The following is a 13,099-nucleotide window of genomic DNA, read 5'->3' on the forward strand; positions in this document are numbered from 1 at the left end:
GGAGAGAGTGCAGTTGGTGAACTGCTGACATGAAATTGTAAGGCCCTTGGTCTGATCTCCAGCACCCACATTAAAAAGGTGGGCAGGACACTGTACATGTGTAATCTCAGTGTTATGTAGATGGAGAATGCTATCCTGCCAGCCTACTGAATTGGCAAGCTACAACTTCAGCTTGTAACTGTGCCTCAAAAATGGAGGTAAAGATTGTAGGCCGGTAATCCTTTGTTCTATGTCTAAAATTCATATATGAGTGAGTACATATCATGTTCGTCTTTTTGTGACTGGGTTACCTCACTCAGGATAGTTTCTTCTAGTTCCATCCATTTGCCTGCAAATTTCAAGATTTCATTGTTTTTTTCCCACTGAGTAGTACTTCATTGTGTAAATGTGCCGCATCTTCTTTATCCATTCTTCAGTTAAGGGGCATCTAGGTTGCTTCCAGGTTCTCGCTATTACAAATAATGCTGCTATGAACACAGCTAAACAGATGTCCTTTTTGTATGAATGTGCATCATTTGGGTATATGCCTAAGAGTAGAATTGCAGGATCTTGAGGTAGACTGATTCCCATTTTCCTGAGAAACTGCCATACTGATTTTCAAAGTGGCTGTACAAGTTTGCACTCCCACCAGGAATGGAGGAGTGAAGCCCTTTCTCCATATCCTCTCCAGCATAAACTTTCCCCCAGATAAGCTAAGTAACAAGAGAGACATAACATGGTCCCCCCAGAGAAGGGGAAAGGGACAAGAGCTCCTAAATAAATTGGGAGCATGGGGGGGGTGGAAGTAGGAGAAAGAGTAAGGGAGAAAGGGGGGAGGAGAACATGAAGGATCAAGAAGATTGAGTCAGGGGAAGAATAGAGGAAAGCATGAAGAGATATTCCTTAATAGAGGGAGCCATTATAGGTTTAAAGAGAAATCTGGCACTAGGGAAATGTTCAGAGATCCACAAGGATTCCTCCAACTAAGAATCTAAGCAATAAGTGGGGAGACTACCTTAAAGGCCCTTCCCCTATAATAAGATTGATGAGTACCTTATATGCCATTCTAGAGCCTTCCTCCAGTAGCTGATAAAAGCAGAAGCAGAGATCCACAGCTAAGCACTGAGCCAAACTCCTGGAATCCAGTTGTAGAGAGGGAGGAGTGATGAGCAAAGGGGTCAAGACCATGCTGGGGAAACCCACAAAAACAGCTGGTCTACATCCCTTATGCTTAAGAAGTTCAAGTTGGCACATACTGGTTTATCCTGGGGTTCTTTTCTGAAGTGAAGCCACAAATTACAGTTTTGCCAGAATGGAAATCCCTAAGTGAAAAGTGAATTCCAGGCTGCAATTTTGGAGAGGAGGGGAACAGAATGGATCTCTACCTCTGTCCCTATTGCTAGTGATACAACACTTACTAAACATTCCCACCTGAAGTTCCCACAGGCTATTAAATTCAGTATACCCAAAACTCTACTATCCTTCATCAGCTCAAAATTTTTCTCCCTCAAACCCTGTCAATGAAGAGAGATCAATAATCACCAAGTCACCTGGAATTGACCCTTCAGTGGCTCCTCCCCACCTGAGAATGATAGCACTAAGCTCCAGAGCATGATAAAACCTACTAATACAGGATAATGTTGTGAGACAGTGTCATTCCCCATAACTCCTGAGCACATGTTGCATCAGATTATGAATTTAACCACTGCCTCTGACTGAAACAGTTTTCACTGCATTGCCAAATTTCAAAATCTTGACTTTTTCAAAAGTTGATTACATATTTTTAAATCATTCATTCATGCATATTACATTAAAGATTAAGGAAAATCTCCACCCATAAATAATAGACTAGATAGAAAACAAACAAAAATGGGTAGTAAGTTAATATTATTAGCAACAAGGCTATACACACAGTTCAGTAGAAAAGCCCTTGCCTAACATGTGTGAAGTCCTGAATTGAATTCCCAGAACTGCAAAAACAAAAACAATAATAGCTACCTACCATCAACTAAGCAGTTATCAATCCCTGGTCTAAGGATGATGCATGATTAACATCTGTTCATTCTGATATCTATTTGAGGTGGTATAATTACAGACTTCATTTCAGGGATGAGAGAAAGCTTACCTAAGGTTATACAGATGGGAAATGCACAGGAGGGCATGCTGGGATACAAACTGAACAGATATGACTTTCAACTAATATTTGAGAGAATACAGGGGGAAAAATAACTTGTGGAAGGACATCCCATGTAATTTGGTATCTTCCCAAGAGTCTGAAGTTAACCTATTTGAGGACAGAACTATTTCTGAGACCATCCAATAAATCTAATGTTCTTAGAATAAACTAAGTTCTAAGGCAGTGAGTTTTCAATCGCTCTGAAACTCAAACTAAACCATTTTCCTTTGAATACTTTAAAGGTATTCATGCTGACATCCAGATTTTCAAAGGCAATCCTAACTACATCAGATGTTCACTGAATTCCTTCTTTTCTACTAATGCTGTCTAATCTATACAAAAATCTCCCAGTTACAACCCACAGAAACAAGTACCCCTGGGAGAAGTGAGTTTGGCCTTCTTCGGAGTAGTCTGGCTTAAAGTGAGGATAATAATCTCAGCTCTTACTATGACTAGTCATGTGGAGCTTATTAATTATTCAAGCTCTCTATATTCCAATGTTATGTTTTTATTATTTCTGTTCAAGACATGTATTTTTTGACTAATCAATAATCTATTTTCCACAGCTTTCCATTTATTTTATTCAATACAGATTATAGTACTAAAATTAGAAACTACTTTCTTCATATTTAAGATGCATTTAAATCAGTTTCACCTTTAGAATACTTGAATGTTATTAGGTACCTAATTTAATCTTTTTACTTCACATGAAACAGTCTTGTGTTATTACTAAGAAAATCCTAATAGAACTTACCACAGTAACATGGCATTAGCAATTTTAATGATAAAATATTTAGTAATGTTCTAATTTGTGGGTATATATAGATATATGTATGTATATAGAGAGAGGGGGGATAGGGAGAGAGGGCAGGTAGACAGAGACAGATACAGAACTTTTATGTGAACAGTAAAAGCTAACTTTTCCTAGTTCTCCAGGAGTCAGAATTCATATCATAATTATTGGCTGTGACTAGAAGAATGACAACCCATTTTCTACATAGTTCCTTTATACAAGTTTGAATAGTCCTTTGAAAATAATGAATTCCTTGACAGTGCTAACAAGCTACCAAAAAGAAAAGAAAGTAAGGCAAGAAAGGTGAGGAAATAAGAAAGAAAAGGGGGAAATCACGTAAAATATTAAACATAAAACATTGGAATACTGCTCATATAATGCTCTTTACAATATGCTACAAAACTACTCCATACAGCAAGAAAAACTGATGAAAACTAACAGCTAAAATAATTAAATAAAACATTAAAAAAATTGTAATTTCAAAGCACCTAACATATAAGGCCTAATTGAGCTATGACATATTTTTAATATGAAACTGGATAAATGGCTCCTGTATTTACTCACTGATTTTGTCACATTGCATTTTGCATATTACAAAGCATAAAGCATAAAATTTAGGAAAGTGAGAATACTAACAAAAATCACATGAAGGATTTTATAAACTAAAAATAGACATATTACAAACTGACATGATCAGAATTTACATTATTTTTCTTCCTTTATTACAAAACAAAATTACATGATTTAATGTCTTCCAGGCACAACAAATCTAACACACATATGAACTCACAAAGATGGTAGCAAGGAAAGAAGGCATGCGCGGGTCTAACCCAGATGTGGTTCCCAGTCACGTGAGAAGTGGACTAATAAGCAAAGTGAGAAAGTTAACTTATATGGATTACTTAATATTACAAATAAAGATCACCATTAGATATAGCTGTATTTTTTTATTTTAACTTTACAAGCATAGAACATTTCTGTATCTGTTTATTTTCGGGAGATGCTGTTGGGATTTGTTTTGCTTGGGATTTAGCATTTCAAGTAATTATAGATTAAAGCACAAAACTTTTGTTTTTTTACTGAACAGTATTTCTACTAAATATGATCATACTTTATATCAGGTTTATCTAGACACATAATAACTTGTGCATTACCTAAATGTACAGTTTTCACACATTCCACTGGTTGACTTCAAATGTATTGCAGTAAAAATGAAAAGTGGGTGGACTAGGGATATAACACAGCTTACAGGTAGAGGACTTGGCTGGCATGACCCAAGGCCCTAGGTTTGAACCCTAGCAATGGACAGGTTGTAGTGGCATACATCCATAATCCTAGTACTTGGGACGTGGAAAAAAGTTGAAGATCATTCTTTGCTAATTAATCAGTGAGATACATACAATCCTGTCAAAAAAGAAAAAAGGAGAGATACAGAAAGAAGAAAAAAGATTGAGAGAAAACAATGCTACTACACAAAAGAACAAAAACATCCTACCTGCTTCAACCGCATGAAGAAAGTCTCTGTAAAGGTCTTTCTACTGAAATACCAAAATCTTTCATTTGCAGGGTACACACGAACCACTGTCTCCAACAGGAAGCGGACCGGCTCCACCACCTCCGTCACCACCATGTCCACTGCCACCGTCATGTACACCCGTTTATCTGCAACAGAAAATTCAGGGTTTTATTGTTCCTTTATTAGTGAAGAAAACAAAATGTCCTGGCTTATACAAGAATTATGGTTCTAGAAAATCACATTTATTTTTAAATATTTCTAAATATTCACAAATAAGTATCAAGTATTCCAAGACTGTTTCTCAGTCATTGTTTATTCTATCGCACTCAAGTATCTAAATCTCCTGGCAGCTGTCCTTCTCCATTTCCTAAATCCTTAATAAAAAAATAAATAAATAAATAAAGACTGTGGAGAAATTAAGAAATGCCCTGGGTTGAATTCCCAGCAACCACAAAAAAAAAAAATTGTGTGTGTGTGTGTGTGTGTGTGTGTGTGTGTGTGTGTGTGTGTGTGTGTGTGTGTTTGAAAATAACTTTTACTCTAAAATCACTGGGTTTCTTAGATAATCACCAGAAAATCAAGGATGCATTCTTTCAACCTAAAACAGAAATGACAGAAACTGGCAGGTTTGTTTGGTGACTGCAAACTAGAGGAGCTGCTTATGCCTATCATTTTAATGTACAGCACTGCCTATATAAACATTTCCATGTGATGTGAACTAAGAAAAACCCTCTTTAGAATTCTCAATACTTCCACTGTTCATAATGCAAATAAATCCTTGGAAAAATAAAAAATTGAGCTGAGGTGATGGCTCTGTTAGAAACAACACATGTACACTTGGGTGCAAGAAAAATCCCCAACAAACATATAAAAAGCCAGGCACAGTTAGGCATAACTACAGTCCTAGTGCTATGGTAGTACAGAGACAGGAGGATCACTGGGGCTTGTTGGCTGCCAGCCAAGCTCCACATTCAGTGAGAATCTGTCTCAAGGAAATAAGACAGAGTGAAAGAAGGACACGTGACATCCTTTCCTGGCCTCCACATGAGCACACAGATATGTGCACCACCCTATTCATGTCTGTATCATATAAATAGTTATGTGCATGCTCATAGAGCAAAAACAGCATTATTAAAATTTCAGTGAAATATACAGTTTTCACATATATGTACATACATATGAATATATACACACATATGCTTACATGTATGCATATTATTAATCATGTAAAAGCGAAAGTATTAAAAGTGGTATAAGGGATGATAAAGTATCATAAGTCACATTTCTAACTACTATTTAAAATATTTAATTTGTCATAAAATTCATATTAAAATGTAGAATACTCTAAGCCAGTACCTATTTTTTCAATCATGATAGTCTGAAGTATTAATTCCATTTTATTTTATTTACTGCTTGATACTAAGAATTCTGGATGTATGAGTTGGTCATACTATACAAATGAATAATTTCTTATTTGTCTCTTAACTCTGGTTTTTTATTTTAAAGTCAGAGTCTCACTATGTAGCCCTGGTTGGCCTGAACTCAGAAATCTACCTGACTCTGCCTCCCAAATGCCGGGATTTAAGGAATATTCCACTACACACAGCCTTCTTAAATATTGTCAAAATCTACCTTGTCCATCAGTTTTTAATTCTCAATTAAAGAAAAATTCAAATAACAAAAATCATCATTAAGGGAAATACTCCATAATGTTTTAAAATTATATACAATATTCATTAAATACTTATATTGTTAGCTTCAAATTCAACATTTTATTAAATTTTACTATATGTAAATATTAACTATGGACAAGTATCCCTACCAACTCAAGAGAACTTAATATTCTCGAGACATTGTACTTCAACTAGAGTAACATAAATGCACAAAGTAAAGAAGAATGCATAAGACGTAGAATTTAACACTCAAAAGGATCTGAGTTCAGTGAAATTAAAATACATTTCATTTCTACTGCCTACAATTTTGCCATAAAAATCAAGCCACCTTTGGCTTGTGAATTCTGAGTAATATATAATTTCAAAATGTCCTTTGAAATTTTTAAAAATAAAATCAACATGTTTATATAGCATGTTAAAATTATTTCAAACAGAAACACCATCTGGATCTCAACAGTATAATATAATAACATAAAAAGCTTATTTTAATAAAACAAATAAATTATAAACATTCTTTTAATTGATGATAAAATGCATAATAATAGAAATAGAACAGAACATGTAATGGCTTTAATAGTGACAGTTTCTTTTTTAATTTTAACAATTTTCAAGTGACTTATTTTTCTCAACTTTAGATTTACTTTCTCAATAGTTACAAGAAAAAAGTTATATGGTGCTACTAGAAGCCTATCTCTAAAGTAAACATTATAACAATAATTTGTTACTAAAATGAATAAGACTGAATTTTAAAAATTGTTTCTTACTTTCTTGTGTATGTGTGTACATTCAAGTGTGTGAATGTTAAGGAGAAGGAGTATGAGTGTTCATGTGTGTGCATGTGTTTACATGTGGAATGAATCATGTGTGTTCATGTGTGTTTATATGTGTGGGACAGAACATGAATTTTCCTGTGTGTATATTTATATATGGGGAGAAAGTATGTGTGTTAATGTATGCACATGTTTACATGTGGGGAGATCATTGTATTCAATATATGTGTGCGTTTTTTATAAGAGGAGCATGTGTGTTAATGTGTGTGTGCACATTTAAATGTGAGGGGTTAGGCAACTCGATTATGAGAAGGTGTAAATATTTATATGGATGTATGAAAGACAGCATGTGTTTATGTGTATGTGTGTTTACATATGGGAGGAAGGAGGTTATGTGTACATTATGCGCACATTTACAAGTATGTGGGAAAGGAATCATGTGGGTACATCTGTATACATATTTACATAGGAGAATAATGAGTATGTGACCATGAAGACAAAGCGTTGATGCTGGGACTCCTCTTTTTTTGTTGTTAGGGGTTTTGCTTGCTTGTTTGTTTGTTTGTTTGTTTGTATGTTTGTTTTGAGGCATGCTCTCTCAATCAGACCTAGATCTTTAACTTGGCAAGTCTAGCTAGCCAGCTTCCTCCAGGGATCAGTCTCCAATTTCCAGGGCTGGATTTATGATATGTTCCCATACCCACCAACCACTTGCTTGGATAGTGGGATCTGATTTACTGTCCCCTTGCTTGCTTAGCAAGTAAATGCTTTAATTGCTGAGATATCTTCCCAATCCAAGGCTGAATTTTATATAAATATTTTTGTTACGTTTTAACCCTCACTCTTAGATAACATAGTATGCAATCAAATACATGTGCTTTATGGAACTAGTGAACACCTACCTACTCTCTTTACAGACATCAGAGAATAGTTATGATTTTAAAGTTCTTCACAAGGAGAGCATATTTTCCAATGAGTAATCATTAATGCTTCTTTCTTTAGCCAAAACTCAAATATGGGCATAAATTAAATAACATAAACTAAAAATAAAGCAAGTTGGTGTATTATATTTTGAATGAAATTTCACTGAATGAAAAATAAGACATTTTCAGTAAAAGTATAAATGAAGTAAAATTTTAAATTGAGTTTAAGCAGATCAAAGATCTAAATCTAGACTAATTAATGAAAATGAAAATAATCTACAATGCTTAGTTAAAAAGGTGAACAAAGATATGCAAATTTCCAAAATTTGTCTGCTTACATATATCATCTTCCTCCATCACTCTCACCCAAATGAAAAACCAACTTAACAGCAATGTAGAGAGCACAAAGTCATATGCCTTCCACATAATCTAATACAACTAATAAACATGGCTTGTAAAGGTTTTCCCCAGAAAAGCATGAAAAAATATGAAAAGGAACTTCATAAATATTCACCAGCATTCCAAATAAGAATATCTCCAATTTAAATAGGATAGACATTAGTGCTTTCTAAAAGTATAATAAAACAAGGTTACAATAAAATTTTAAAGTAATAAAAAATATTTTAAGAAAAGTCACCTTTTGGGGTTTCTTCATTAAGTGCCAGAAATATTGGTGCATTGGGGTTCCACATGCCTGTGATGACATAAGCTCTGCCATCATAGCTCTTTCCCATGGATTCCTACAAAATTTGAAACAGGAATCATGGGTACAACTATGCACAAGAAAAATTATCACACTTTAAAATTATTCCCTAAATCATTTCAATTTATTAAAATTTAAATCTATACTCAAATAGGGGCTTACATTTTACTGTATATTTTCCCTTACAAAAGCATTATGAGCAGAATATTGACTGAGTTTCTGTTATCTGTACTCTTCAGTCCTCCAAAAATAAACAAAATTTTTGCTGAATGTTACTTTATATATGTGTGCATGTTTATATGTGTATACACACACACACACACATATATATATATACACATATACATGTACAAACACACACACAAATAAAAACACAAAGGAAACTATGTGTTTACGATCTTATTCTGTTACATTAACGGGACTTAGAATCACCTAGGAGACAAGCCTCTGGATGTATCTGTAAGGGTGATTCCAAAGAAACTGAAGTGAGAAACATCCACCCTGAATGTGTGAGTCATATTCCATGCCCTGGAGGTCAGAACTGGATAGAGAACAGAGGAAAATGCCAGCATATCCTCTCTTTGATTCCTGGTCTTCCCAGATGTGAGGAATCCCACGTGAATGTTATTTCCACCCTGAACTCTACCAATCATGTCTTCCCTGCTATGAAAGACTGTGCCATCTTCAACAACAAATCAATAAATCCTTCCTCCCTTCCATTGCTTTTCATCTTGTATTTTGTCATAGATATGAGAAAAGTAACAAATACAGTGTCATTCTTAAGCATGACATTCCTTTTAGTGAAGATTTTAAACCACAATAATAGGTTTAATAAACTATAAAAGTCTCAATTCATCTTATTAGAAAATATGCATATGGAAGAAAAGTCATTAACACTTAAAAATTGTTCAGTGAACCCAAGAAGTAAGTAGCACTACTGCACTACTGGGAACACTGGGAATATCTTGCTGGGTGGCATACTGTTATGTTCAGCAGCTGGGTAGAACTATGAATTACACTTCTCCTCTGGCATTTTGCATAATTAGACTTAAAGCCCATGTAATGCTCAAGAGAATTCATGCCTGGTATCATAAACCTAGCCCCATGAATGGAGAAGTCACAGATCCTAAAGAAAAAATTATTACTATCATTTTTTTAATCAATATAACTTCTAGTGGTATTCTAAGCATCTACTGTGCTACCTACAGATAAGTGTAACTCTCAATACTCATTAAAGGGGCTTCTTTTTGCAGCAAAGACTACTACAAATAACCAAAACTGGTCAAGATGAACAGAATAAATGACCTTGGGGTGCCCAACCCCAAATAGGAAATCTATACACAACCTCTATGCTTAAAGCTCAGAGAACATCAGGGGAAATGGAGAGAAAAGATTCTAAGAGCCAGAGGACCAATAGGCATGGCAAATATGCTATATCCATGAAACTCAATACTATGGTTGCCTAAAAAGACTTTAATAAAGACCACACCACATGCCATTGAAGCTGTAGGGAATTTCAAAAGGCCCTAACCCTAGAAGAAAAATAATGGAGAGTCAATGCTTGCTATGAGAGAGAAAAATCACTATTTTCCAGGGATAAGCCTCCTGATATGTTATCAAATGTCAAGTGGTCATTTCCAAACATATGCACACACCAGCACACTAATATAACAATAAACAACTCAGGAAGTTATGAATATATACATGTGTGTTTGTATGTATATAATAGTAACAATTACAGAAGAAATCATGAATCCAAGAAAGAATGGGAGAAATAGGAGCAAGGAGGTAGAAATTTAGTTAACTCAAGCAAGAGCCTGGAAGCAACCTAGACGCCCCTCACTGAAGAATAGATAAAGATGTGGCACATTTACACAATGGAATACTACTCAGTTGGGGAAAAAAAAAAACCAATGGAATCTTGAAATTCTCAGGCAATGGATGGAACTTGAAGAAACCATCCTGAATGAGGTAACCCAGTCACAAAAAGAGGAACATGGTATGTACTCATTCACATATGGATGTTAGACATAGAGCAAAAGATCACCAGCCTATAATTCACACCGCCAGAGAAACTAGGATACAAGGAGGAACCTAAGAGACTCATATAAGGTCCCTCACAGAAGGGGAAAGGAACAAGATCTCCTGAGCATACTGGGGAGAGGGCAGTAGGTAGAGAGGGAGTTAGGAGAAGAAGAAGTGCAGGAGAAGAGAACATGTGGGACTAGGAAGATTGAGTAGGGGGACAAATAGACGAGAGAAAATAAAGATACCATAATAGAGAGAGCATTATAGGTTTGAAGAGAAAACTGACTCCAGAGAAATATTCAAAGACCTACAAGAATAACCCCAACTAACAATCTGAGCAACAGTGGAGAGGCTACCTTAAATGTCCTTCCCTGATAATGAGATTGATAACTAACTTACATGCCATCATAGAGCCCTCATCTAGTAGCTGATGGAAACAGAAGTAGACACCCACAGCTAAACACTGAGCCTAACTCCTGGAATCCAGTTGCAGAGAAAGAAGAGTGATAAGAAAAGGGGTCAAGACCAGGCAACAAGACCTGAACAAGGGAGAGTTCATAAACACCCCCACACACACACTGATAGCAGGGAATCCAGCATTAGACAGACTCAGACCCCCTGAACATGGGTCTCAGTTAGAAGACCTGAGCAGTCTAAACTACCTCTGAACCAGTGGAACCAGGATGTATCCCTGGTACAGGAAAGGACTTTGGGAACATATTCCCCCATGGAGGGATACTCCCTTAGGCTAGAGGCAGGAGGGAGGGCCTAGTCCCTACTCCAAATAACTTGACAGATTTTGATGACCCCTCCTGGGAAGCATCACCCTCCCTGTAGAGTGTGTGGGAGGGGGTGCTTGGGATGGGAGGGTGATTGGGGAACATAGGAGGGAGGGAGAGGGAACTGGGATCGATACACAAAATAATCAAAAAATAATAAATATAAAATAAAAATTTCTAAAAATCTAAAAATAAATTTTTACTCATAAAAGTTGTTCATCATGAAGAAAAGTTTTCACAAACTGTTAAATGTAATTTGCATGCCTCTCAAAGTATGTTAATATAAAAAAGTGGCAGAAAACTTGCTTTCAGTTTCACATGATATTTAGGTACATCATAGGAGCAAAAGTATTAACACTATGACTTGGTTTTAAATGGCAGTGAGGTAGGAGGTGGTTCTATCCGAATTCATGATGCACAGCTACAGAGGTACATCCTGCCAACATTACTAAAGGTAACAAAATGCCTTCTAGCCAGGCATTGGTGGTGCACACCTTCAGTCCCAGCACTCGGGAGGCAGAGGCAGGTGAATCTCTGTGAGTTCGAGGCCAGCCTGTTCTACAGAGCTAGTTCCAAGACAGGCTCCAAAGCAATACAGAGAAACCCTGTCTCGAAAAAAAAAAAAAAAAAAAAAAAAAAAAGCATTGACACCTTACTCAAAAGAGCAAAACCAAAAGTATTTAGGCAAAGTTGCAAAAAGTTTAACTTGTACTTACTACAAAGAATAACATGTCGATAACCAGAACCACCTCCTCAAATTCATATAAGGTACTGAGTTCCTTGCTACTAGCCAGAATCTAGCCAAGGGTCAGCGACCACCTATTAAGATATCATGAAGATTAACAACACTGGATAACAATAAATCACAACTACTGATAATGAAAAATGCAAAGCCTAGCACTCCCAACTATTTGTTGTATAGGTAAATCCACTTCTCTTTCCAGAAAAATGAACACTGTAAAGGCCTTTGATCATGATGACTCAAATTACACTGAGATGACTAAGGAGATTCAAAAGTTCACATCAGTTTTATATAACACTATCATCTGTTTTTAGGTTTTATGAGGAAAATTTCTAGCAATGGTTCGTCTTAATCCTTTAGATTCTGAAAGGCCATAATTAGAACCTAGTATATTAATAATTTTTCTAATGCTCAGTACTCTCAAAATGATCCCATCATGAAATTCTTATGGCTCCAAAATGCTATGGCTTGCTTTAGGAAAACGAACATTCATTACTGACATGTTGTAAAGAAGGGTAAAGGAGAGATGGATAAATAACTAATTTATGCTTACACATTTGATATAACTGGTTGTGCTTGCCTGACCTATCTATGCAATATTTTCTCTTTATGTCCATGGCACATGTGGTGGTTTGAAATAAAAAATGGCCCCCAAAGAGAGTGATACTATTAGGAGGTGGTGGTCTTGTTGGAGGAAGTATGTCACTGTGGAGATGGGCTTTAAGGTCTCATATATGTTCAAGCCTTGCCCATGCGACAGATCACTTCCTATTCTCTGAAGCATCAAGATTTAGAACCCTCAGCTTCTTCTCCAGCACCATATCTGCCTGCATGTTGCCTTGCTTCCTGCCATGATAATAACAGAGAAACCTCCAAACTTTAAGCCACCCAAATTAAGTGTTCTCCTTCATTAGAGTTGCCATGGTCATAGTGTCTCTTCTCAGCAATTAGAAACCCTAACTAGGTCAGCACACTTGAGAAAGCACTTAACCACTGCTGTAATTGCACACTTAAAAA

General features: G+C 36.0%; 1 protein-coding gene across 3 annotated transcripts in view; it reads right to left on the reverse strand.

Moving 5' to 3' along the window:
- Rabgap1l (RAB GTPase activating protein 1 like) overlaps positions 1 to 13,099 on the reverse strand; it is a 569,277-nt gene that overhangs the window by 454,712 nt on the left and 101,466 nt on the right. For all 3 annotated transcript variants that reach the window (XM_051186069.1, XM_051186071.1, XM_051186070.1), the window contains exons 9-10: positions 8,468 to 8,570; positions 4,444 to 4,610 (exon numbers count right to left, since the gene is read on the reverse strand). In XM_051186069.1, coding sequence (XP_051042026.1) covers positions 4,444 to 4,610; positions 8,468 to 8,570 — 270 coding nt within the window. The remainder of the gene's footprint in view (positions 1 to 4,443; positions 4,611 to 8,467; positions 8,571 to 13,099) is intronic.

This window comes from Phodopus roborovskii, unplaced genomic scaffold (assembly GCF_943737965.1).
Source record: "Phodopus roborovskii unplaced genomic scaffold, PHOROB, whole genome shotgun sequence".
NCBI lineage: Eukaryota > Metazoa > Chordata > Mammalia > Rodentia > Cricetidae > Phodopus > Phodopus roborovskii.